This window comes from Odontesthes bonariensis, chromosome 18 (assembly GCF_027942865.1).
Source record: "Odontesthes bonariensis isolate fOdoBon6 chromosome 18, fOdoBon6.hap1, whole genome shotgun sequence".
In the NCBI taxonomy this organism is placed as follows: Eukaryota; Metazoa; Chordata; class Actinopteri; order Atheriniformes; family Atherinopsidae; genus Odontesthes; species Odontesthes bonariensis.
Window position 1 is genome coordinate 237,222 of NC_134523.1, and position 22,461 is coordinate 259,682.

Sequence of the window (22,461 nt, forward strand, 5' to 3'; positions counted from 1 at the left end):
GGTTCTGAATCTGGTGCAGGTTCTTGGTCTGCATTTGTTTCTGGTGCAGAATCAGGTTCAGAGGGTGGTTCAGTTTCAGGTTCCGCCTCTTCATTTGTTCCTGGTACAGGTTCAGGTTCAGGGCCAGGTTCTGATTCAGGTTCTTGATCTGCATTTGTTTCTGGTGTAGAATCTGATTCAGGTTCTGAATCTGGTGCGGGTTCTGAATCTGTTGCCTGTTCTTCCTCAGGTTCTGATTCAGGAACAGAATCTGGTTCAGATTGTTCAGGTTCCGATTCTGAGGGTTCTGAATCTGGCGCTAAATCTGGCCCAGAATCTGATTCAGGTGTAGGTTCAGGGCCAGGTTCTGATTCAGGCTCTGGACCTGGTGCAGGTTCTTGATCTGCATTTGTTTCTGGTGTAGAATCTGGTTCAGACTTTGTTTCAGGTTCTGATTCTGATGCAGAATCTGATTCAGGTTCTGTTTCTGGTGCAGAATCTGGTTCAGAATTTGTTTCAGGTTCTGATTCTGATGCGGAATCTGATTCAGGTTCTGTTTCTGGTGCAGAATCTGGTTCAGACTTTGTTTCAGGTTCTGATTCTGGTGCAGAATCTGGTGCAGGTTCTGATTCTGCTGCAGGTTCTGATTCTGGTGTAGAGTCTGGTGCAGGTTCTGATTCTGGTGCAGAATCTGGTGCAGGTTCTGATTCTGGTGCAGGTTCTGATTCTGGTTCTGAATCTGGGGTGGGTTCTGAATCTGGTGCGGGTTCTGAATCTGTTGCCTGTTCTTCCTCAGGTTCTGATTCAGGAACAGAATCTGGTTCAGACTTTGTTTCAGGTTCTGATTCTGATGCAGAATCTGATTCAGGTTCTGTTTCTGGTGCAGAATCTGGTTCAGACTTTGTTTCAGGTTCTGATTCTGGTGCAGAATCTGGTGCAGGTTCTGATTCTGGTGTAGAATCTGTTTCAGGTGCAGAATCTGGTTCAGAATTTGTTTCAGGTTCTGATTCTGATGCGGAATCTGATTCAGGTTCTGTTTCTGGTGCAGAATCTGGTTCAGACTTTGTTTCAGGTTCTGATTCTGGTGCAGAGTCTGGTGCAGGTTCTGATTCTGGTGCAGAATCTGGTGCAGGTTCTGATCCGGGTTCTGAACCTAGAGCAGGTTCTTCCTCAGGTTCTGATTCAGGAACAGAATCTGGTTCAGGTTGTTCAGATTCCGCTTCTGAAGGTTCTGAATCTGGTGCAGGTTCTGCTTCAGGTTCTGGCTTTTCAGGTTCCTCATCTGAAGGTTCTGAATCTGGTGCAGGTTCTTGGTCTGCATTTGTTTCTGGTGCAGAATCAGGTTCAGAGGGTGGTTCAGTTTCAGGTTCCGCCTCTTCATTTGTTCCTGGTACAGGTTCAGGGCCAGGTTCTGATTCAGGTTCTTGATCTGCATTTGTTTCTGGTGTAGAATCTGATTCAGGTTCTGAATCTGGGGTGGGTTCTGAATCTGGTGCGGGTTCTGAATCTGTTGCCTGTTCTTCCTCAGGTTCTGATTCAGGAACAGAATCTGGTTCAGGTTGTTCAGGTTCTGATTCTGATGCAGAATCTGATTCAGGTTCTGTTTCTGGTGCAGAATCTGGTTCAGACTTTGTTTCAGGTTCTGATTCTGGTGCAGAATCTGGTGCAGGTTCTGATTCTGGTGTAGAATCTGTTTCAGGTGCAGAATCTGGTTCAGAATTTGTTTCAGGTTCTGATTCTGATGCGGAATCTGATTCAGGTTCTGTTTCTGGTGCAGAATCTGGTTCAGACTTTGTTTCAGGTTCTGATTCTGGTGCAGAATCTGGTGCAGGTTCTGATTCTGGTGCAGGTTCTGATTCTGGTGTAGAGTCTGGTGCAGGTTCTGATTCTGGTGCAGAATCTGGTGCAGGTTCTGATCCGGGTTCTGAACCTAGAGCAGGTTCTTCCTCAGGTTCTGATTCAGGAACAGAATCTGGTTCAGGTTGTTCAGATTCCGCTTCTGAAGGTTCTGAATCTGGTGCAGGTTCTGCTTCAGGTTCTGGCTTTTCAGGTTCCTCATCTGAAGGTTCTGAATCTGGTGCAGGTTCTTGGTCTGCATTTGTTTCTGGTGCAGAATCAGGTTCAGAGGGTGGTTCAGTTTCAGGTTCCGCCTCTTCATTTGTTCCTGGTACAGGTTCAGGGCCAGGTTCTGATTCAGGTTCTTGATCTGCATTTGTTTCTGGTGTAGAATCTGATTCAGGTTCTGAATCTGGGGTGGGTTCTGAATCTGGTGCGGGTTCTGAATCTGTTGTAGAATCTGTTTCAGGTGCAGAATCTGGTTCAGAATTTGTTTCAGGTTCTGATTCTGATGCGGAATCTGATTCAGGTTCTGTTTCTGGTGCAGAATCTGGTTCAGACTTTGTTTCAGGTTCTGATTCTGGTGCAGAATCTGGTGCAGGTTCTGATTCTGGTGCAGGTTCTGATTCTGGTGTAGAGTCTGGTGCAGGTTCTGATTCTGGTGCAGAATCTGGTGCAGGTTCTGATCCGGGTTCTGAACCTAGAGCAGGTTCTTCCTCAGGTTCTGATTCAGGAACAGAATCTGGTTCAGGTTGTTCAGATTCCGCTTCTGAAGGTTCTGAATCTGGTGCAGGTTCTGCTTCAGGTTCTGGCTTTTCAGGTTCCTCATCTGAAGGTTCTGAATCTGGTGCAGGTTCTTGGTCTGCATTTGTTTCTGGTGCAGAATCAGGTTCAGAGGGTGGTTCAGTTTCAGGTTCCGCCTCTTCATTTGTTCCTGGTACAGGTTCAGGGCCAGGTTCTGATTCAGGTTCTTGATCTGCATTTGTTTCTGGTGTAGAATCTGATTCAGGTTCTGAATCTGGGGTGGGTTCTGAATCTGGTGCGGGTTCTGAATCTGTTGCCTGTTCTTCCTCAGGTTCTGATTCAGGAACAGAATCTGGTTCAGGTTGTTCAGGTTCCGATTCTGAGGGTTCTGAATCTGGTTCTGAATCTGGTTCAGACTTTGTTTCAGGTTCTGATTCAGGTGAAGGTTCAGGGCCAGGTTCTGATTCAGGCTCTGGATCTGGTGTAGGTTCTTGATCTGCATTTGTTTCTGGTGTAGAATCTGGTTCAGACTTTGTTTCAGGTTCTGATTCTGATGCAGAATCTGATTCAGGTTCTGTTTCTGGTGCAGAATCTGGTTCAGACTTTGTTTCAGGTTCTGATTCTGATGCAGAATCTGGTGCAGGTTCTGATTCTGGTGCAGAATCTGGTGCCGGTTCTGATTCTGGTGTAGAATCTGGTGCAGGTTCTGCTTCAGGTTCTGGCTTTTCAGGTTCCGCATCTGAAGGTTCTGAATCTGGTGCAGGTTCTTGGTCTGCATTTGTTTCTGGTGCAGAATCAGGTTCAGAGGGTGGTTCAGTTTCAGGTTCCGCCTCTTCATTTGTTCCTGGTACAGGTTCAGGTTCAGGGCCAGGTTCTGATTCAGGTTCTTGATCTGCATTTGTTTCTGGTGTAGAATCTGATTCAGGTTCTGAATCTGGTGCGGGTTCTGAATCTGTTGCCTGTTCTTCCTCAGGTTCTGATTCAGGAACAGAATCTGGTTCAGGTTGTTCAGGTTCCGCTTCTGAAGGTTCTGATTCTGGTGTAGAATCTGGTTCAGGTTCTGAATCTGGTGCAGGTTCTGATTCAGGCTCTGAATTTGGCTCAGGTTCTGATTCGGGTTCTGGCTCAGGTTCTGCTTCTGGTGTAGAATCTGGTTCAGGTTGTTCAGGTTCCACTTCTGAAGGTTCTGAATCTGGTGCGGGCTCTGATCCGGGTTCTGAACCTGGTGCAGGTTCTTCCTCAGGTTCTGCCTCAGGAACAGAATCTGGTTCAGGTTGTTCAGGTTCCGCTTCTGAAGGTTCTGATTCTGGTGTAGAATCTGGTTCAGGTTCTGAATCTGGTGCAGGTTCTGATTCAGGCTCTGAATTTGGCTCAGGTTCTGATTCGGGTTCTGGCTCAGGTTCTGCTTCTGGTGTAGAATCTGGTTCAGGTTGTTCAGGTTCCACTTCTGAAGGTTCTGAATCTGGTGCGGGCTCTGATCCGGGTTCTGAACCTGGTGCAGGTTCTGACTTTGGTTCTGATTCAGGAACAGAATCTGGTTCAGGTTGTTCAGGTTCCGCTTCTGAAGGTTCTGAATCTGGTGCAGGTTCTTGGTCTGCATTTGTTTCTGGTGCAGAATCTGGTTCAGAGGGTGGTTCAGTTTCAGGTTCAGGTTTCTTCTCTTTATTTGTTTCTGGTACAGGTTCAGGTTCTGAATCTGGTGCAGAATCTGGTTCAGGTTGTTCAGGTTCTGCTTCTGAAGGTTCTGAATCTGGTGCGGGCTCTGATCCGGGTTCTGAACCTGGTGCAGGTTCTTCCTCAGGTTCTGCCTCAGGAACAGAATCTGGTTCAGGTTGTTCAGGTTCCGCTTCTGAAGGTTCTGATTCAGGCTCTGAATCTCGCTCAGGTTCTGATTCGGGTTCTGGCTCAGGTTCTGCTTCTGGTGTAGAATCTGGTTCAGGTTGTTCAGGTTCCGCTTCTGAAGGTTCTGAATCTGGTGTTGAATCTGATTCAGGTTCTGAATCTGGTGCGGGCTCTGATCCGGGTTCTGAACCTGGTGCAGGTTCTTCCTCAGGTTCTGATTCAGGAACAGAATCTGGTTCAGGTTGTTCAGATTCCGCTTCTGAAGGTTCTGAATCTGGTGCAGGTTCTGCTTCAGGTTCTGGCTTTTCAGGTTCCGCATCTGAAGGTTCTGAATCTGGTGCAGGTTCTTGGTCTGCATTTGTTTCTGGTGCAGAATCTGGTTCAGAGGGTGGTTCAGTTTCAGGTTCCGGCTCTTCATTTGTTTCTGGTACAGGTTCAGGTTCTGAATCTGGTGCAGAATCTGGTCCAGGTTGTTCAGGTTCCGCTTCTGAAGGTTCTGAATCTGGTGCGGGCTCTGATCCGGGTTCTGAACCTGGTGCAGGTTCTTCCTCAGGTTCTGCCTCAGGAACAGAATCTGGTTCAGGTTGTTCAGGTTCCGCTTCTGAAGGTTCTGATTCTGGTGTAGAATCTGGTTCAGGTTCTGAATCTGGCTCAGGTTCTGATTCGGGTTCTGGCTCAGGTTCTGCTTCTGGTGTAGAATCTGGTTCAGGTTGTTCAGGTTCCGCTTCTGAAGGTTCTGAATCTGGTGCGGGCTCTGATCCGGGTTCTGAACCTGGTGCAGGTTCTTCCTCAGGTTCTGATTCAGGAACAGAATCTGGTTCAGGTTGTTCAGATTCCGCTTCTGAAGGTTCTGAATCTGGTGCAGGTTCTGCTTCAGGTTCTGGCTTTTCAGGTTCCGCATCTGAAGGTTCTGAATCTGGTGCAGGTTCTTGGTCTGCATTTGTTTCTGGTGCAGAATCAGGTTCAGAGGGTGGTTCAGTTTCAGGTTCCGCCTCTTCATTTGTTCCTGGTACAGGTTCAGGTTCAGGGCCAGGTTCTGATTCAGGTTCTTGATCTGCATTTGTTTCTGGTGTAGAATCTGATTCAGGTTCTGAATCTGGTGCGGGTTCTGAATCTGTTGCCTGTTCTTCCTCAGGTTCCGATTCAGGAACAGAATCTGGTTCAGGTTGTTCAGGTTCCGATTCTGAGGGTTCTGAATCTGGCGCTGAATCTGGCCCAGAATCTGATTCAGGTGAAGGTTCAGGGCCAGGTTCTGATTCAGACTCTGGACCTGGTGCAGGTTCTTGATCTGCATTTGTTTCTGGTGTAGAATCTGTTTCAGGTGCAGAATCTGGTTCAGACTTTGTTTCAGGTTCTGATTCTGATGCAGAATCTGATTCAGGTTCTGTTTTTGGTGCAGAATCTGGTTCAGACTTTGTTTCAGGTTCTGATTCTGATGCAGAATCTGGTGCAGGTTCTGATTCTGGTGTAGAATCTGGTGCAGGTTCTGACTCTGGTTCTGATTCAGGAACAGAATCTGGTTCAGGTTGTTCAGGTTCCGCTTCTGAAGGCTCTGAATCTGGTGCAGAATCTGATTCAGGTTCTGAAACTGGTGCGGGTTCTGATTCTGGTGCAGGTTCTGGCTGTTCAGGTTCCGCATCTGAAGGTTCTGAATCCGGTGCAGGTTCTTGTTCAGCATTTGGTTCAGGTTCTGTTTCTGGTGCAGAATCTGATTCAGGTTCTGATTCTGATCCAGAATCTGGTTCAGACTTTGTTTCAGGTGCAGGCACAGGTTTCGGTTCTGATCCGGGTTGAGGCTCAGTGGTGGACACCGGTACCTCGGGCTCCCCTTCCTGCCCTCTTCCTATTGGCTGAGCACAGTCACATGGTCTGAGCTGGAGGATGGTTCTTATGAGCTCAGCGCTGGGGAAGTCCAGACTGAACACCCCCAGGCAGCCTGAGGAGCTCCTCCGGCGGTCCTCCAGGAACTCTTTCAGCTGCGCGTTGACGGTCCGAGCCAGCGCCTTCGGACTTCTGATGGCCGGCGCGGCCGCCTCGCTCAGCACGACGTGGCGACCGCAGACGTGAAACCTGACCCGTTTCATTTTTCCTTCCACGTCTTTCAACCTGTTGGACTCAAAGAAGAAAGAGTTTTCGTTTTCCGCTCCGGATCTGAACGTGTCGCTCCTCAGAAGAACCATCTTGCCCCGGGCCTCCCTCATGTTCGGCACCTCCGGCTTCGTCCACATTCTGCTCTCAAAATTTTCCACCAACCTCTTCGCCAGCTGCTCCACTTTGCTTTTGTAGAGCCCGTGTATCGTCACCCTCAGGAGCACCGCCTCGCTGGGCTGGCGGCGTAAGAAGTCCGAGACCTTCGTCAGGACTTCGTTCAAAGTTACGTGCTGCCAAAACATCCAGTGACCGTCCCGGATGTGAACGTCCTTTTGGGTCGGAAGCCAAATCCCAGCGTGGATGTCCAAGTATCGGACTCCCACTTTCAGCTGCTGTTCCAGAGACCAGACCTGACAGACAGCCAGCGGTCCTCCGTATAAAGTCAAGCTTTCGTGCGTTCCGGGAATGGCGACGGCCGACAGCGGCGTCTCATCGGGGACGGACTTCATCCAGTCCGTGTTGTACAGTCCTGGATCGAGTTCTGGACGGTCACTGAAGCCGGCTCCCGCCCCCAAACAGGAAGTCACGCTGAAGCGGAGAAAGTCTTCATCATTAAAGGGTTCAACGAAAGAGTTCAGTCAGCAAATCAACACCACAAAGAATGAGGAAGGAGGAGGAATGATTCAGACCACGAGGAGTCGACTTACGCAGAGAATAGCCAGAGGTGACGATGGATCTCCATCACTGGTTCAGAGGATGATCTGTAATTAGGATTTATCCAGATTTCTCCCAGAGACGTGCTCACATTTTGGTGTCAGCTGTCCATCTGTGAAAGGTTTTCACGAACCTGAGAAAGTCTCCGGCTGTGTCGGGCGGTGAGTGGCTGCAGCAGCGAGCGTAAAGATAAAGCCTCATTTGCATTCTCTACTCGCTAATCTGTCACACGGAAGGCGAGTTAGAAAGAAAGAGGCGCCGTAAAAAAGGGCTGAGCAGATCGTGTCGGGACAGTTCAGTTAGTAAAATGTGGCTTCTGGGACACAGTCTGAATACACTCCAGTTAAATAGAGGTTCTGAATCCAATCATCATGTGTTGAATTTACCAGACGTTTGTTTTACAGTGACCAAAAACTGTGTTTCTGTGTGGAAAGGAAACCAAATCCCACAGAAAAAGCTGCCGTCGTAATAAAGTCTCACTTTTATTCCTTCTCTGATCAGTCAGGACGGGACAAAGAACATCCAAAAATGTCCTGAGGTCCCACAACATTAGCAACCCTGTGGGTTTTGGGGGGGGGGGGGGGGGGGTCGGCCTTGTTAGGAGGTTGAATGAACAAACCAGAACCTTGTGTTCTAATAACATGAGATCAGATCTTAAGAGTTACTGAGGGATCATGAGAGTTTGACCAACCAGCCTGCATGTGTTTTGTGACCCAAGAAGGCTTAAAACCATTTTCCCCACGGGACTCTGTAGGGATTGGTTGGATGGATGGACGGACGGACGGACAGAAGGATGGATGGATAGAAGGACGGACGAACGGATGAATGAATGGTTGGATGGATGGATGGATGGATGGACAGAAGGATGGACGGACGGATGGATGGATGGACGGACGAATGGACGGACGGACGAATGAATGGTTGGATGGATGGATGGACGGACGGACGGATGGACAGAAGAATGGATGGATGGACAGAAGGACGGACGAACGGATAAATGAATGGTTGGATGGATGGACAGACGGATGAATGAATGGTTGGATGGATGGACGGATGGACAGAAGAATGGACGGACGGACGGACGGACGGACGAATGAATGGTTGGACAGAAGGATGGATGGATGGATGGATGGACAGAAGGATGGACGGACGGACGGATGAATCAATGGTTGGATGGATGGACGGATGGACAGAAGGATGGATGGATGGACAGAAGGATGGACGGACGAATGAATGGTTGGATGGATTGATGGATGGACAGAAGGATGGATGGATGGACAGAAGGATGGACGGATGAATGAATGGTTGGATGGATGGACGGATAGACAGAAGAATGGACGGACGGACGGACGAATGAATGGTTGGATGGACCGAAGGATGGATATACAGAAGGATGGACGGACGGATGAATGAATGGTGGATGGATGGATGGACGAATGAATGGTTGGATGGATGGACAGAAGGATGGATGGATGGATGGATGGACAGAAAAATGGACGGACGGACGGTTGAATGAATGGTTGGATGGACAGAAGGATGGATGGATGGATGGATGGATGGATGGATGGATGGATGGATGGATATACAGAAGGATGGACGGACGGATGAATGAATGGTGGATGGATGGATAGAAGGATGGACGGATGGATGAATGGTTGGATGGACGGACGGACAGAAGGTTGGATGGGCAGAAGGATGGACAGATGGATGGATGGATGGAAGGATGGACGGACGGACGGACGAATGAATGGTTGGATGGATGGATGGACATAAGGATGGATGGACAGAAGGATGGACGGACGGACAGAAGGATGGATGGACAGAAGGAATGACGGACGGACAGAAGGATGGACGGACGGACAGAAGGATGGATGGACGAACAGAAGGATGGATGGACAGAAGAATGGATGGACGGATGGACGGACGGACAGAAGGATGGATGGACGAACAGAAGGATGGATGGACAGAAGGATGGATGGACGGACGGACGGACGGACGGACGGACAGAAGGATGGATGGACGAACAGAAGGATGGATGGACAGAAGGATGGATGGACGGACGGACGGACGGACGGACGGACGGACGGACGGACGGACGGACGGACGGACGGACGGACGGACGGACGGACAGAAGGATGGATGGACGAACAGAAGGATGGATGGACAGAAGGATGGATGGACGGACGGACGGACGGACGGACGGACAGAAGGATGGATGGACGAACAGAAGGATGGATGGACAGAAGGATGGATGGACGGACGGACGGACGGACGGACGGACGGACGGACGGACAGAAGGATGGATGGACGAACAGAAGGATGGATGGACAGAAGAATGGATGGACGGACGGACAGAAGGATGGATGGATGGATGGATGGACAGAAGGATGGACGGACGGTTGAATGAATGGTTGGATAGACAGAAGGACGGACGGACGGACATCTTTATGTATGGTGGCTCTAAGCAGTCAAACAACTGTGTTTGACTGATGTTGGAAAAATGCAGAAAATAAACCTGTTCAGAATGTTGGACGAAACATTTGAGGTCAGAGTTTAAATATGATGACTTTACATCGTGTTTAATTTTGATATTATAACACTGAGGCCTTACTTCCATACTAAATACTACATACTTCCATATTGCATACTACATATTTCCATACTACATACTAGAGTGCAGGAAGTGTCCCGCAGAGTTTGGAGGAAGACTTTCCTGTTGAAGTCAGATCCCAACACATTTGTGATGAGCTGACGCTTTACCTTCCAGCATCAGCGGCCAACCTCATTCATGCCCTGGTGGCCAAATGGCAGCACATGCCTTTAAAGGGCTGTTTCCTCCCACACATACGGGACCCGTGCACCTTCTGTGGCTGGCTGTCCTGCGGGCTCACGTCATCCTTATCCCGTCCAGTAAGCTGGAGGCTGCTCACTGCTGATCCTCTTCCTGGCCACCTGTTGCATCTTAGTGAGAATCTGCAGAATCATGATCAGATAAGAACGTGGTCAGTTCAGTCCTGAAGGAGGAACCAGCAGATACTGCCTTCCCTTTTACAGGAATGTTTGAGATCTTCAACGAGTGCAGCCGCTTCAGACGCACACTTCCCACCAGCGTCCGCCTTTAGGGGATTAATCCCGCCTCTCTGTGCAAGATGTCCGTGAGAACGCTGCCCCTGGTTTTCATTAATCTGGGGGGAGAAATGCTCTACATCCTGGACCAACGCCTGCGAGCTCACAACACATCCGAGGACAAATCAGAGAAAGGTAGAGGTGGCCAGAGATGGGGACTCAAGTCACTGTGACCTGGACTCAAGTCGTCTCGAGTTGCTGTTTTGATGACTTGACAAAAAATAAAAGACTTGAGACTCAAGTCGGACTTGGAAGTTAAAGACTCGGCACTTGACTTGAGACACGATGACTTGAATGACTTGAATGACTTGAGTGTTAAGCATCTAGCTTAACTTCCAACTTTGTTCGTCATTTGAAGATCCATTCTGACCAGTGAGTGCTGTCAATTAGCTAACGTTAGCTTGATATGATACGGGGTGGACAGGTTGGACACATTGGCCAACGATGTTTACTGACAGTTACTTATATCTTTGTGTTTTCACCAGAGATGCGCGGTTGGCGGTTGAATCCGCGGAGCCCGCGGATTAACCGCGGATTGGGCGGATGACACGCCGAAAAATCGTATTTTAATTAAATTCGGGCGGGTTGCGGTTGAAGCACTGAAAAAAACAAACAAAAAAACCCACATAATTTTCCAAAGGTAACGAACGAAAACACACATTACAAACAGTATGACAAAGATCAAAGATGGCAGCGGCAGCAAAGTTAGTGCGAGAGAGGCTTAAGACGGGTGATCTTAAAACGAAACCTAAAGAAGGTGCTAAAAGTGCCGTTTGGGAAAAATTCCACGAGGTGATCAATTCGGATGACACCAGTATGTGATTTGCAAAACTTGTGAATGCGTATATGTTATCCACTACATAGTAGTAGGCGGACTTATTGGCAAGATATAATGAACTATGCTGTTTGAAAAAGCCGATACAAATAGCCAAGGCACCTTCAATAGACCTACACCTATCAGCGGATGGCGGGCGGGTTCGGTTTTGAAAATCGGTGAAAAAATGTTTGTGCAAATGGATAGCGGGCGGATATATATTTTTTGCAGCGGTTGCGGATGGGAAAAGACGTCATCCGCGCATCTCTAGTTTTCACTTTATTAAGATCAGATTCTGCAGGTAAAATTGCAATAATAAGGTGACTTGACTTTGACTTGACCAAGAAAATATTACTTGGGACTTAAAAGCTAAGACTTGGGACTTGCACATGTGTGACTTGGTCCCATCTCTGGAGGTGGCGACAGGCGTGGCTCCCAGTCATCCATCCCCCGTATTGTTTTAATATTGTTGTTTTTGCATTTTATGCCTTGTATTTTGTGTTGTACAGCACTTTGTTTCAGCCACGGCTGTGTTAAAAGGATTTCTAAATAAAGTTGAGTTGAGTAACCAGCTGTAGACGGCAGCTAAAACGTGCTTCCTTCATCTCTTTCCTGCATAACTCCCTGATTTCTTTGTTCTCTTTCACGGTGATTCTCACTGGGCTTCAGGAATGTGGTCAGAAAATGACAGAAGAAGAGGTACAGTAAATGTTCATGTAGATGTGCTGTGATGTAGTACTTTTCTCTCAAGTACTACATCACAAACATGGTTACCATGGAAAAATCTGCAGATATTCACTTTAAAGCTGCTCAGAATTAATCAGTATCTGCCCAAAAAAAAGTATTAATTTATTAATTTACTGAATGCTATTTTACAGACAGGAATCTGAGCTAAATTAGCTAGCTAATCACCAAGCTAAAGCTAGAACCAAGTAAGCATTCTGAGATTATTCTGTATTCTGCATGACTTCATCAGTAAAAAAAACATTTTTATATGTTTATAAAACATAAACATGTCTTAGAGTGGTCCCATATCCAACAACTGTAGGGGGAGCCAAAGAGCAAAAGATTCTCTGGTGTAACTTCAGGTGTAAATCACCTCCTGAAACCCAATCTCCAGGTAAATTCAACCAAAATTCTGTTTTTTTCGCCCTTTTTCAAACACTCAGTGATGAACGACATCGTTGGGACCATGTTTGGTAAAGCGTTCATGGATGAACTTCTCAAACCTCAGCAGCTGTATTCTCACAGGACAATGAAAACAGTGCTAACGCGGCTAGCACACACATCCATCATGAGGCTGAACCCGGCCAGCATGGAGCGGGTAACCTTCTTCACTCTTTCCTCCAACGAGATTAGACTTTACTGAGTGACAAGTTGGGACTGGATTTTTATTTAAATCCCTGAAAAACGTTCTGGGAAAGATGGTCAAAAGTAAATAGTTTGACATGTTTTTTTTTCTTTTTTCCTCCTGTAGCTTTATGAGCTGATGGTCATGGCTTTCAAATACCAAGTTTTCCTCTGTCCACGTCCAAAAGACCTGCTGCTGATCTCATATACTCACATAGACACCATCAGAGAATTTGTGAAAGACACTCCTGTGATCGTGAACCAGGTGGATGAGACTCACAGGAAGATTATCGAGGTACAACTCTGATATAAGAATGAATCATTTATAGGGCTGGGCGAGTTAACTCGTTATTATCGCAGTAACTTGTTGATTATTTAACGCCGATAAATATTTTAATCGCACATTAACGCAGGTTTTATTATTGTAAAAGTGTGTTGCTGTCTGTTGCGGAATCGGAAAAGAAAGACCGTTACAGGTGCTCCTCGGTCTCTGGCTGTGTTCGAAACCGCATACTACATACTTCCATACTAAATACTCATCGATCAGACGGTATGCAGAGCGTTTATCCACAATGCATTTCGCTCCTGCCCGAGCCGAAATCAGCCGGCCTGAAGCTGATTTCCCTTAAGCTCTAAACTCTGTAAACTTTAGCAACATTTGAAACATTTTCAGGTGAGAAAGTAGTCGTTTAGATCCCCAACGTGTTGAAAACCTGACAAAATACCGGCTGTTTACAATTTTGTTCCCACGAATTCGGCGCTACTAAAGCTAGCCGCAGTGAGCAACGCACTTCCTGTTATTTTCACAAAATAAAATACTTGTTGCCTTTTATCATAGGGAAAGCCATTACCATACAATTGGTGCTTTTGTTTTGAAAACAGGAAGTGAACCTACCCTCGTTGTAGCTAGCTTGAAACTGCCGTTTTGACAGGAAATGACGATCGGCGACGTCACGTTACGTTGCATCTTGGGTAGTTTGAGTATCAGTAGTAACCTCATGATGCATACCCAACATTTAGGAGAATCTAGTATGCATCCGGGAACTTCTCGCTTACTCAAACTCGCTTACTAACTCAAGAAGTTAGTAGGAGAAGTAGGAGAAGTATGCGGTTTCAAACACAGCCTCTGTGTGAAGCTCACGGAGCTAACCGGCGCTACTTCCTGTTTTACTTGTTTCAACATAAAAGCACGTATTTCAAAATACATTTTTTTAAAAACTCCTGCATTTACAGCCAAGTTGAATTGTCTTCTCAGCGTAGTAGTTCCAGTCTAAAATATCACTTAAAGGCAAAACACACAACTGATAGCAGCAAGTCATTCAAGGAAACAGACAGTGGAGCGAGGCTTCTACATAAAAACTACAGAAAGATGCTGATGTTAAAAGTGTGTTTGCACAACAAATGTTATGGCACTTTCATTCATATGGCAGCACATTTAAAATAAAACTAAATGCTAAAGGCTATACGCTACTTTTGGATTCATTTTTGGATTCTGCGTACAAATGAGATTAATCGTGATTAATCAGGGAAATCATGTGATTAATTGGATTAAACATTTTAATCGTTGCCCAGCCCTAATAATTTTCCAGGTAATGCTTCAACTAGCTAAAATGTTCAGCTGTCAGATGTATAACTGAAGATGCAGTCGGTCACTTTCATCACCTGAAACCAGTTTTAACTCTTTCCAGGTTTACTCATCTTTATCGGATGGAGAGTTCCAACTTCTCAGACAAACTTTGCTCATCTTTTTTCAAGACATGCACATCCGAGTGAGTCCTCTTCACAAGTTTGACAACAGCAGAATATTCTGAACGCAGTGAATAATCCTCTCTGCCTCGTTACAGGTGTCGCTTTTCCTAAAGAATCAAATCCAGAATCCGAACGGACGTTTTGTCCTGACCACCTCGGGCCCGGTGCCTCATGGGACAGACGTTCCAGGACTGATCAGGTACGAAGGTGACGAGAACCTTTACAACAATGACAAACCACGACAGAGAAACATAGCATTACATCCAGAGCCCAAATTCATGTAGATCAGTTGTGATCCACTTTCTGGGATCCTCAGACCTCCCCAACCACCTCTTCCAGCTTTTCAGGGGGGGGACACAGAATTGTTCCCAAGCCTATCGATAAACATGGCGTTTCCTGGGGCTTCCACCAAGGCCTCCTTGGTAGGACATGTCTGAAACACCTCACCTGGGCTGCATCCGGAAGGATCTGAGCAGATGGATCAGGGGTTCAGTTAGTTAATCGTCTGTGTGCAGGACCTTTGACGCTCGGGGCAGGGAGGCGAGTCGGAGGGAGTTCCCCACCGGAGGAAGCTACAGCAGCCCCGTCAGAGAGGGATCGTTTGAGCTACGAGGAGGCCGAGTCCTCCGGCTGGGCGTGAACATGTCGGTACCCTGTTGTTCTTAAACCCTAAAAGGTTAAAGGTTGATCCGCCTCTGTGTGACACTGTTTCAATGTTTTATAAAGATACACCGCGGACCATCCGGAGGAGACGCACACGTCAAAGTCGCCTTGTGTCAAGGTAACAGAGAAATGTAACATAATATATTACAGAGATAATATAGGATGTTATTTAAAAGACATTAAACAGAAGTATCTAAACATAAAATATTAGGGCTGGGCAACGATTAAAATGTTTAATCTAATTATTCACATGATTTCCCTGATTAATCACGATTAATCGCATTTGTACGCAGAATCCAAAAATGAATCCAAAAGTAGCGTATAGCTTTTAGCATTTAGCTTTATTTTAAATGTGCTGCCATATGAATGAAAGTGCCATAACATTTGTTGTGCAAACACACTTTTAACATCAGCATCTTTCTGTAGTTTTTATGTAGAAGCCTCGCTCCACTGTCTGTTTCCTTGAATGACTTGCTGCTATCAGTTGTGTGTTTTGCCTTTAAGTGATATTTTAGACTGGAACTACTACGCTGAGAAGACAATTCAACTTGGCAGTGTTTACAGATGACTTTGGTTCTGTCGACTCCGCCGTCTGGAAGAACTTTAACATGAAAATGGCCGAGTAAAAGTTCCGTACCCTTCTCCATGTTTGGTGGATCCGCCGATTACTTTCTTTTCCTGTTCCACAGCAGACAGCAGCAGACTTTTACAAAATAAAAGCCTGTGAGCAGCAGACTTTTACAAAATAAAAGCCTGTGAGCAACAGACTTTTACAGAATAAAAGCCAGTGAGCAACAGACTTTTACAAAATAAAAGCCTGTGAGCAACAGACTTTTACAGAATAAAAGCCAGTGAGCAACAGACTTTTATAAAATAAAAGCCTGTACTCTTCACCCTGCTGTAAAAGTCAGCAGGGTGAAGAGCAGTGGGCCCAGCACGCAGCCTTGAGGGGCTCCTGTGCTCATTGTGATGCTGCTTGAGATGTTGTTGCCAACACGTACTACTCTCACTGAGGAAGTCCAATAGCCAGTTGCAGAGTGAAGTACTCAGTCCTAGTTTGTCGAGTTTGCAGATGAGTTGTTGCGGTATTATTGTGTTGAATGCAGAACTGAAGCCTATGAACAGCATTCCCACATATGTGTCTTTATTGTCCAGATGGGTGAGGGCTGGGTGGAGGGCAGAGCAGATCGCATCCTCTGTAGATCGTTTGGCTCGGTATACAAACTGGAAGGGGTCCAGGGTGGAGGGGAGGATGGATTTGATATGAGACATGACAAGGCGTTCGAAGCACTGGAGCTGTTGCCTTGCAGGTGTTGATAGCGGCGACAAGGGATGGGAATTGATAAAAAAAAAATTTTTAATTTTTTTTATGCCTTTATTATATAGTACAGTGAAGAGAGACAGGAAGCAAGGGGCAGAGAGAGGGGGAACAACACGCAGCAAATGGCCGTCCGATGCGGGACTCGAACCGGGGCCAGCTGCACGAGGACTATAGCCTCTGTACATGGGGCGTCTGCTGTACCCACTACGCCACAGACCGCCCTGGAATTGATAAGATTTTTACGATTCCAATTCCATTTTCGATTCTGCTTAACGATTCGGTTCTTTATCGGTTCCCTTAACGATTCTCATTTGGAGAAAAAGGACAACAAACCGGTCGATTAGCATCAACTTTGTTTAGTTTAGAAGTAACACGAGTCGTGACCTTACAAACCCAACAACGGTGAGGTCCACATTGGTCTATCCTGGCCTGGGTAATTTAACTCTTCCTGCTCTGGTGAAAGGAGAAGCTGGAGGTAGAGGTGAACTGGGGGTAGTACCACCAGCCTCTGGCTCTGAGCCAGTCAGGCTCTGTCTCTCATGATTTCATCTAAATGTAATGCCTGAGAAGGCATTCATTTAACCTTAACCGTTACTAACAGCAGCTTTTACAATCAGGCAAATGGCGCTAACATGATAGGCAGTGTTAGTTAGTTAGTTAGTTACCTGCAGTGTTTGCCGAGGACATGCTAACGTTGCTAACGTTGCTGGGTTCAGATTCACAGACGTTAATCATTCATTCATAGTTATTGCATGTTGGTAGTATTTCCTCCCTTTGGTGAAATATTCACTTTGCAAGTTGCCCTGTTGTCGTCTTTTTTAGGGATGTGGAACCAAACTTTCGAGCGTTTGTACCGCTTTGGCGCCATGTTTACTGTTGACTGCTGGCTGCGCTGGACTCGCCACGCAACGTTGCGCGGTGACGTCATTCACGCCCACTGGAATCGATAAGGGAATCGTTTGCAAAATCGCCAAAACGATTCCAAGGAATTGAAACACTGGGAACCGGTTCTCAACAAGAACCGGTTCTCTATTCCCATCCCTAGCGGCGAGTGTCCTCTTCACGTTGGCAGCAGTGATTAATTTATGGATTACAGGGGTGACATCATCAACCTTGGTTAAACAGGTGTAACTGGGACGCACTTTCCTTTGTGTACCCCTCCCCCCGTCCTTCTGCAGCCCGACGACACCCCCAATCTGCTGGCCAAGGAGGAGCTCAACCTGCTGGCTCGTCTGATGGGCAGCATGGAGGCTGAGAAGGCGTGCGGGGGGGAAGTCGGCTTCCGGATCAACCTGTTCGACACGGACCAGGAGGAGCAGGCGGCGTGGGTGCTTTTCTTTTCTGTTACTCATTCTCTACAGATAAATCAGCATTAATACACACACAGGTGTTTTGTGTTGTGGAACAGGGGAGCTGCAGGTGGGGCTCAGGAGTCTGAAGTGATCAACATTCAAGCTATGCAGGTAGGAGCACGCACGTTCGCCTGTGTTCATCACCACAACATCCGCTGTTGATGGCGTTAATCCTCACGCTTGGAGATGTTGGCTGTGTTCGAAATCGCATACTTCTCCCACTACTCCTACTAACTTTTACTTTTTTAAGTCCCCGGATGCAAATTAGATTCTCCGAAATGTTGGGTATGCATCATGAGGTTACTACTCATACTCAAACTACCCAAGATGCAACGTAACGTGACGTCGCCGATCGTCATTTCCTGTCAAAACGGCAGTTTCAAGCTAGCTACAACGAGGGTAGGTTCACTTCCTGTTTTCAAAACAAAAGCACCAATTGTATGGTAATGGCTTTCCCTATGATAAAAGGCAACGGGTATTTTATTTTGTGAAAATAACAGGAAGTGCGTTAGCTCACTGCAGCTAGCTTTAGTAGCGCCGAATTCGTGGGAACAAAATGGTAAATAGCCGGTATTTTGTCAGGTTTTCAACACGTTGGGGATCTAAACGACTACTTTCTCACCTGAAAATGTTTCAAATGTTGCTAAAGTTGACAGAGTTTAGAGCTTAAGAGAAATCAGCTTCAGGCCGGCTGATTTCAGCTCGGGCAGGAGCGAAATGCATTGTGGGTAAACGCAGCGGCGTCGAACAGGAGCAGAAAGCCAGACTGATTCACAGGGTCCAGCCTACAGGGGGGCCCTCCCAAGGGAAATTTTCTTCTTCTTCTTTCGTTTTTTAAAAATCCTTTTTAGAATAATGTCAATATATGTTGGTAATTTATTAAAGTCCAATGTTCTTTGGAAATACATCTGTCGAAATGTATATCCCAGCCTGCAAATAGGCTATAATCTATATCAGACACCCCCATTATCAGTGCGCATTGGTTTAGTCCGCCCTCTGGCGGACTTTTGATTGTACATGCGCAATAAATTTCACTCACTTCATTATTAGGCATTAAACGCAGCAGCCGGCACATGAAAGATGTCATCCAAAAAGAAAAATCAGGCTTTCAGAAAAGAAAAGAAAGGCAAGAGAGACCGAGGAAACAAAATGAAGGAAAGCAACTGCTGACTGATTTCTTTCCCAAGAAAGGTGAGCCCAAATGTCAAAATTACAGCCTACAGTAACTCATTGTCCCATTCCGTTGCATACCACTGTGATAGCAGTCAAAGTCAAATAATTAAAAAATAATCTCTCATTTTGTTGGCTACCACATAATTCTGATATAGAAGCCATATTTGTCTTAAATGTATTTATTTTCATAATAACTATTAGCCTATACAAGTGTCCCAAAAGGCTAACATAGGGTCGATGTTGGTTCAAATATGCATGGTAGTGGTTGTTCCTGGGGCCCCAAATTTGGTGCTACGCCCCTGGGTAAACGCTCTGATCGATGAGTATCCAGTATGTAGTATGGAAGTATGGAAGTATGTAGTAGGCGGTTTCGAACACAGCCGTTGTCTCTGCATTCCACTCCTGAACCTGTGACACGTCGACATGTTTGTTTGTTCCAGGACGAACAGGCAGCCAATGAGCTGGCTCGGATCGCTGGACAGTTTGCAGAAGAAGAAGAGAAGCCTGAAAATCACAGCAGCAGTAAAGGAGACGACCTCCTGGCCATGATGGACGACCTCCGACGGGAGTCTGTGGAAACATCCGCAGATTAAAATAATCACATTATGTCTTCGTTAACCCTCACTGAGAGTGTTTAATCTGAAACAGGAAGTGTTTATTGACCTGTAAAGATAAAAACTGTAAACTTAAATATAAAGCTTGCTGTCAGTGTCTGAGTCGCCAACAATAAAGAACACCTTCTATATCTGAGAGTTATTATCATATCTGTCCTGATCCAGCCTAATTTCTTTCAGACTTTCCTGTAAAATGTGATTTTAATCTTCATTCTTAGATTTAAGGTAAACACAAGAAATATAGATCAGTGAGCAGTGCTGACCAACATGTCATTGGGGTCATCAGGTGGGAACCTTCTTTGATCAGTGTTTCATCTAGTTGGGCCCCCGACACCTCCAGGAGGCTAGAGAGTGACCACTGGCGTCCCAGAGTCACTCCCCTAATGCCAGCCAACATTAATGCCATAATGCCACAACAACCATCTTTTCTTTAAATAACCAAAAGCTACCCCAGCCTCTCACCAACTGCACACCAGTCACAGCGGGGTGGGGATGCAAACCCCGGTTCGGGTAGAGGGTGGAAATAGAAGAGGTAAAGATAAGTAGGAATGGGATGCAAAATCTATTCGGGGGTACTGGAGAGGAGGATCCGCTGGATAGTCGAATCTCGGATTCAGGAGGTGCAGTGTGGTTTTTGTCCTGGCCGTGGAACAGTGGACCAGCTCTTCACCCTCCGCAGGATCCTGGAGGGTGCATGGGAGTTCGCCCAACCGGTCTACATGTGTTTTGTGGACTTGCAGAAGGCGTTCGACCGTGTCCCTCGGGGACTCTTGTGGGGGGTGCTCCGGGAGTATGGAGTGCCGGACTCCTTGATATGGGCTGTTCGGTCTCTGTATGACCGGTGTCAGAGTTTGGTCCGCATTGCCAGCAGTAAGACGGACATGTTTCCTGTGAGGGTTGGACTCCGTCAGGGCTGCCCTTTGTCACCGATTCTGTTCATAACTTTTACGGACAGAATTTCTAGGTGCAGCCAGGGCGTTGAGGGGGTCCGGTTTGGCGACCTCAGAATCGGGTCTCTGCTTCTTGCAGACGATTTGGTTCTGTTGGCGTCGTCAGGCCGTGACCTTCAGCTCTCACTGGAGCGGTTCGCAGCCGAGTGTGAAGCGGCTGGGATGAGAATCAGCACCTCCAAATCTGAGACCATGGTCCTCAGCCGGAAAAGGGTGGAATGGTGGTTAGGATGCCTCCTGGGGCATCTGGTTAGGATGCCTCCTGGGGCATCTGGTTAGGACGCCTCCTGGGGCATCTGGTTAGGACGCCTCCTGGGGCCTCTGGTTAGGATGCCTCCTGGGGCATCTGGTTAGGACGCCTCCTGGGGCATCTGGTTAGGATGCCTCCTGGGGCCTCTGGTTAGGACGCCTCCTGGGGCATCTGGTTAGGACGCCTCCTGGGGCATCTGGTTAGGATGCCTCCTGGGGCCTCTGGTTAGGATGCCTCCTGGGGCATCTGGTTAGGACGCCTCCTGGGGCATCTGGTAAGGACGCCTCCTGGGGCATCTGGTTAGGATGCCTCCTGGGGCCTCTGGTTAGGACGCCTCCTGGGGCCTCTGGTTAGGACGCCTCCTGGGGCATCTGGTAAGGACGCCTCCTGGGGCATCTGGTTAGGATGCCTCCTGGGGCCTCTGGTTAGGACGCCTCCTGGGGCCTCTGGTTAGGACGCCTCCTGGGGCATCTGGTTAGGATGCCTCCTGGGGCCTCTGGTTAGGATGCCTCCTGGGGCATCTGGTTAGGACGCCTCCTGGGGCATCTGGTTAGGATGCCTCCTGGGGCCTCTGGTTAGGATGCCTCCTGGGGCCTCTGGTTAGGACGCCTCCTGGGGCCTCTGGTTAGGACGCCTCCTGGGGCATCTGGTAAGGACGCCTCCTGGGGCATCTGGTTAGGATGCCTCCTGGGGCATCTGGTTAGGACGCCTCCTGGGGCATCTGGTAAGGACGCCTCCTGGGGCATCTGGTTAGGATGCCTCCTGGGGCCTCTGGTTAGGACGCCTCCTGGGGCCTCTGGTTAGGACGCCTCCTGGGGCATCTGGTAAGGACGCCTCCTGGGGCATCTGGTTAGGATGCCTCCTGGGGCCTCTGGTTAGGACGCCTCCTGGGGCCTCTGGTTAGGACGCCTCCTGGGGCATCTGGTTAGGATGCCTCCTGGGGCCTCTGGTTAGGATGCCTCCTGGGGCATCTGGTTAGGACGCCTCCTGGGGCATCTGGTAAGGACGCCTCCTGGGGCATCTGGTTAGGATGCCTCCTGGGGCCTCTGGTTAGGACGCCTCCTGGGGCCTCTGGTTAGGACGCCTCCTGGGGCATCTGGTAAGGACGCCTCCTGGGGCATCTGGTTAGGATGCCTCCTGGGGCCTCTGGTTAGGACGCCTCCTGGGGCCTCTGGTTAGGACGCCTCCTGGGGCATCTGGTTAGGACGCCTCCTGGGGCATCTGGTAAGGACGCCTCCTGGGGCATCTGGTTAGGATGCCTCCTGGGGCCTCTGGTTAGGACGCCTCCTGGGGCATCTGGTTAGGACGCCTCCTGGGGCATCTGGTTAGGATGCCTCCTGGGGCCTCTGGTTAGGATGCCTCCTGGGGCCTCTGGTTAGGACGCCTCCTGGGGCATCTGGTTAGGATGCCTCCTGGACGCCTCCCTGGTGAGGTGTTCCGGTATATATGTATATATATGTATATATGTATATATATATATATATATATATATACATATATACATATATATACATATACACATATGTACATATATATATATGAAACAGAAAGTCCAATGTAATCCGAGTACATTTACTCTTTTCCGTTTAAATGTCATCTTGCACCATTTCCGGGGGGATTTCCTTGCATTTCCTAGCAACGGTCCTTGGTAACGACGTGGAGGAAGCGCGCTCTCTTTGGCGGACTGTCATCGATAACAACATGGAGCCTCAAGAGGTAATTCTACTTCAATCTTGACAAAGAAAAAAAAAAAAACTCTCGGGCAGGGTAAAGTTGAAGCTTAGCTTAGCTGCAACTCAAAAAATGTCCGACCGGCTGAAACGGACTCCGGAAAGAAATGTTCACCTAGAATTCTGCGCTCCCACAACTCATGTCTCGTCTAAAAAACGAAGC

At 47.7% G+C, this 22,461-nt stretch overlaps 1 protein-coding gene across 1 annotated transcript in view; it reads left to right on the forward strand.

The window, feature by feature from the left end:
• LOC142367879 (protein OSCP1-like) overlaps positions 1-19,506 on the forward strand; it is a 37,056-nt gene extending 17,550 nt beyond the window's left edge. The window contains exons 6-14 of the mRNA XM_075449901.1: positions 12,316-12,470; positions 12,624-12,791; positions 14,185-14,265; positions 14,341-14,444; positions 14,761-14,889; positions 14,972-15,026; positions 17,408-17,553; positions 17,638-17,692; positions 19,195-19,506. Of these exons, the coding sequence (XP_075306016.1) occupies positions 12,316-12,470; positions 12,624-12,791; positions 14,185-14,265; positions 14,341-14,444; positions 14,761-14,889; positions 14,972-15,026; positions 17,408-17,553; positions 17,638-17,692; positions 19,195-19,347 (1,046 nt within the window). The 3' untranslated portion in view covers positions 19,348-19,506. The remainder of the gene's footprint in view (positions 1-12,315; positions 12,471-12,623; positions 12,792-14,184; positions 14,266-14,340; positions 14,445-14,760; positions 14,890-14,971; positions 15,027-17,407; positions 17,554-17,637; positions 17,693-19,194) is intronic.
• Positions 19,507-22,461: the final 2,955 nt, after the last annotated feature.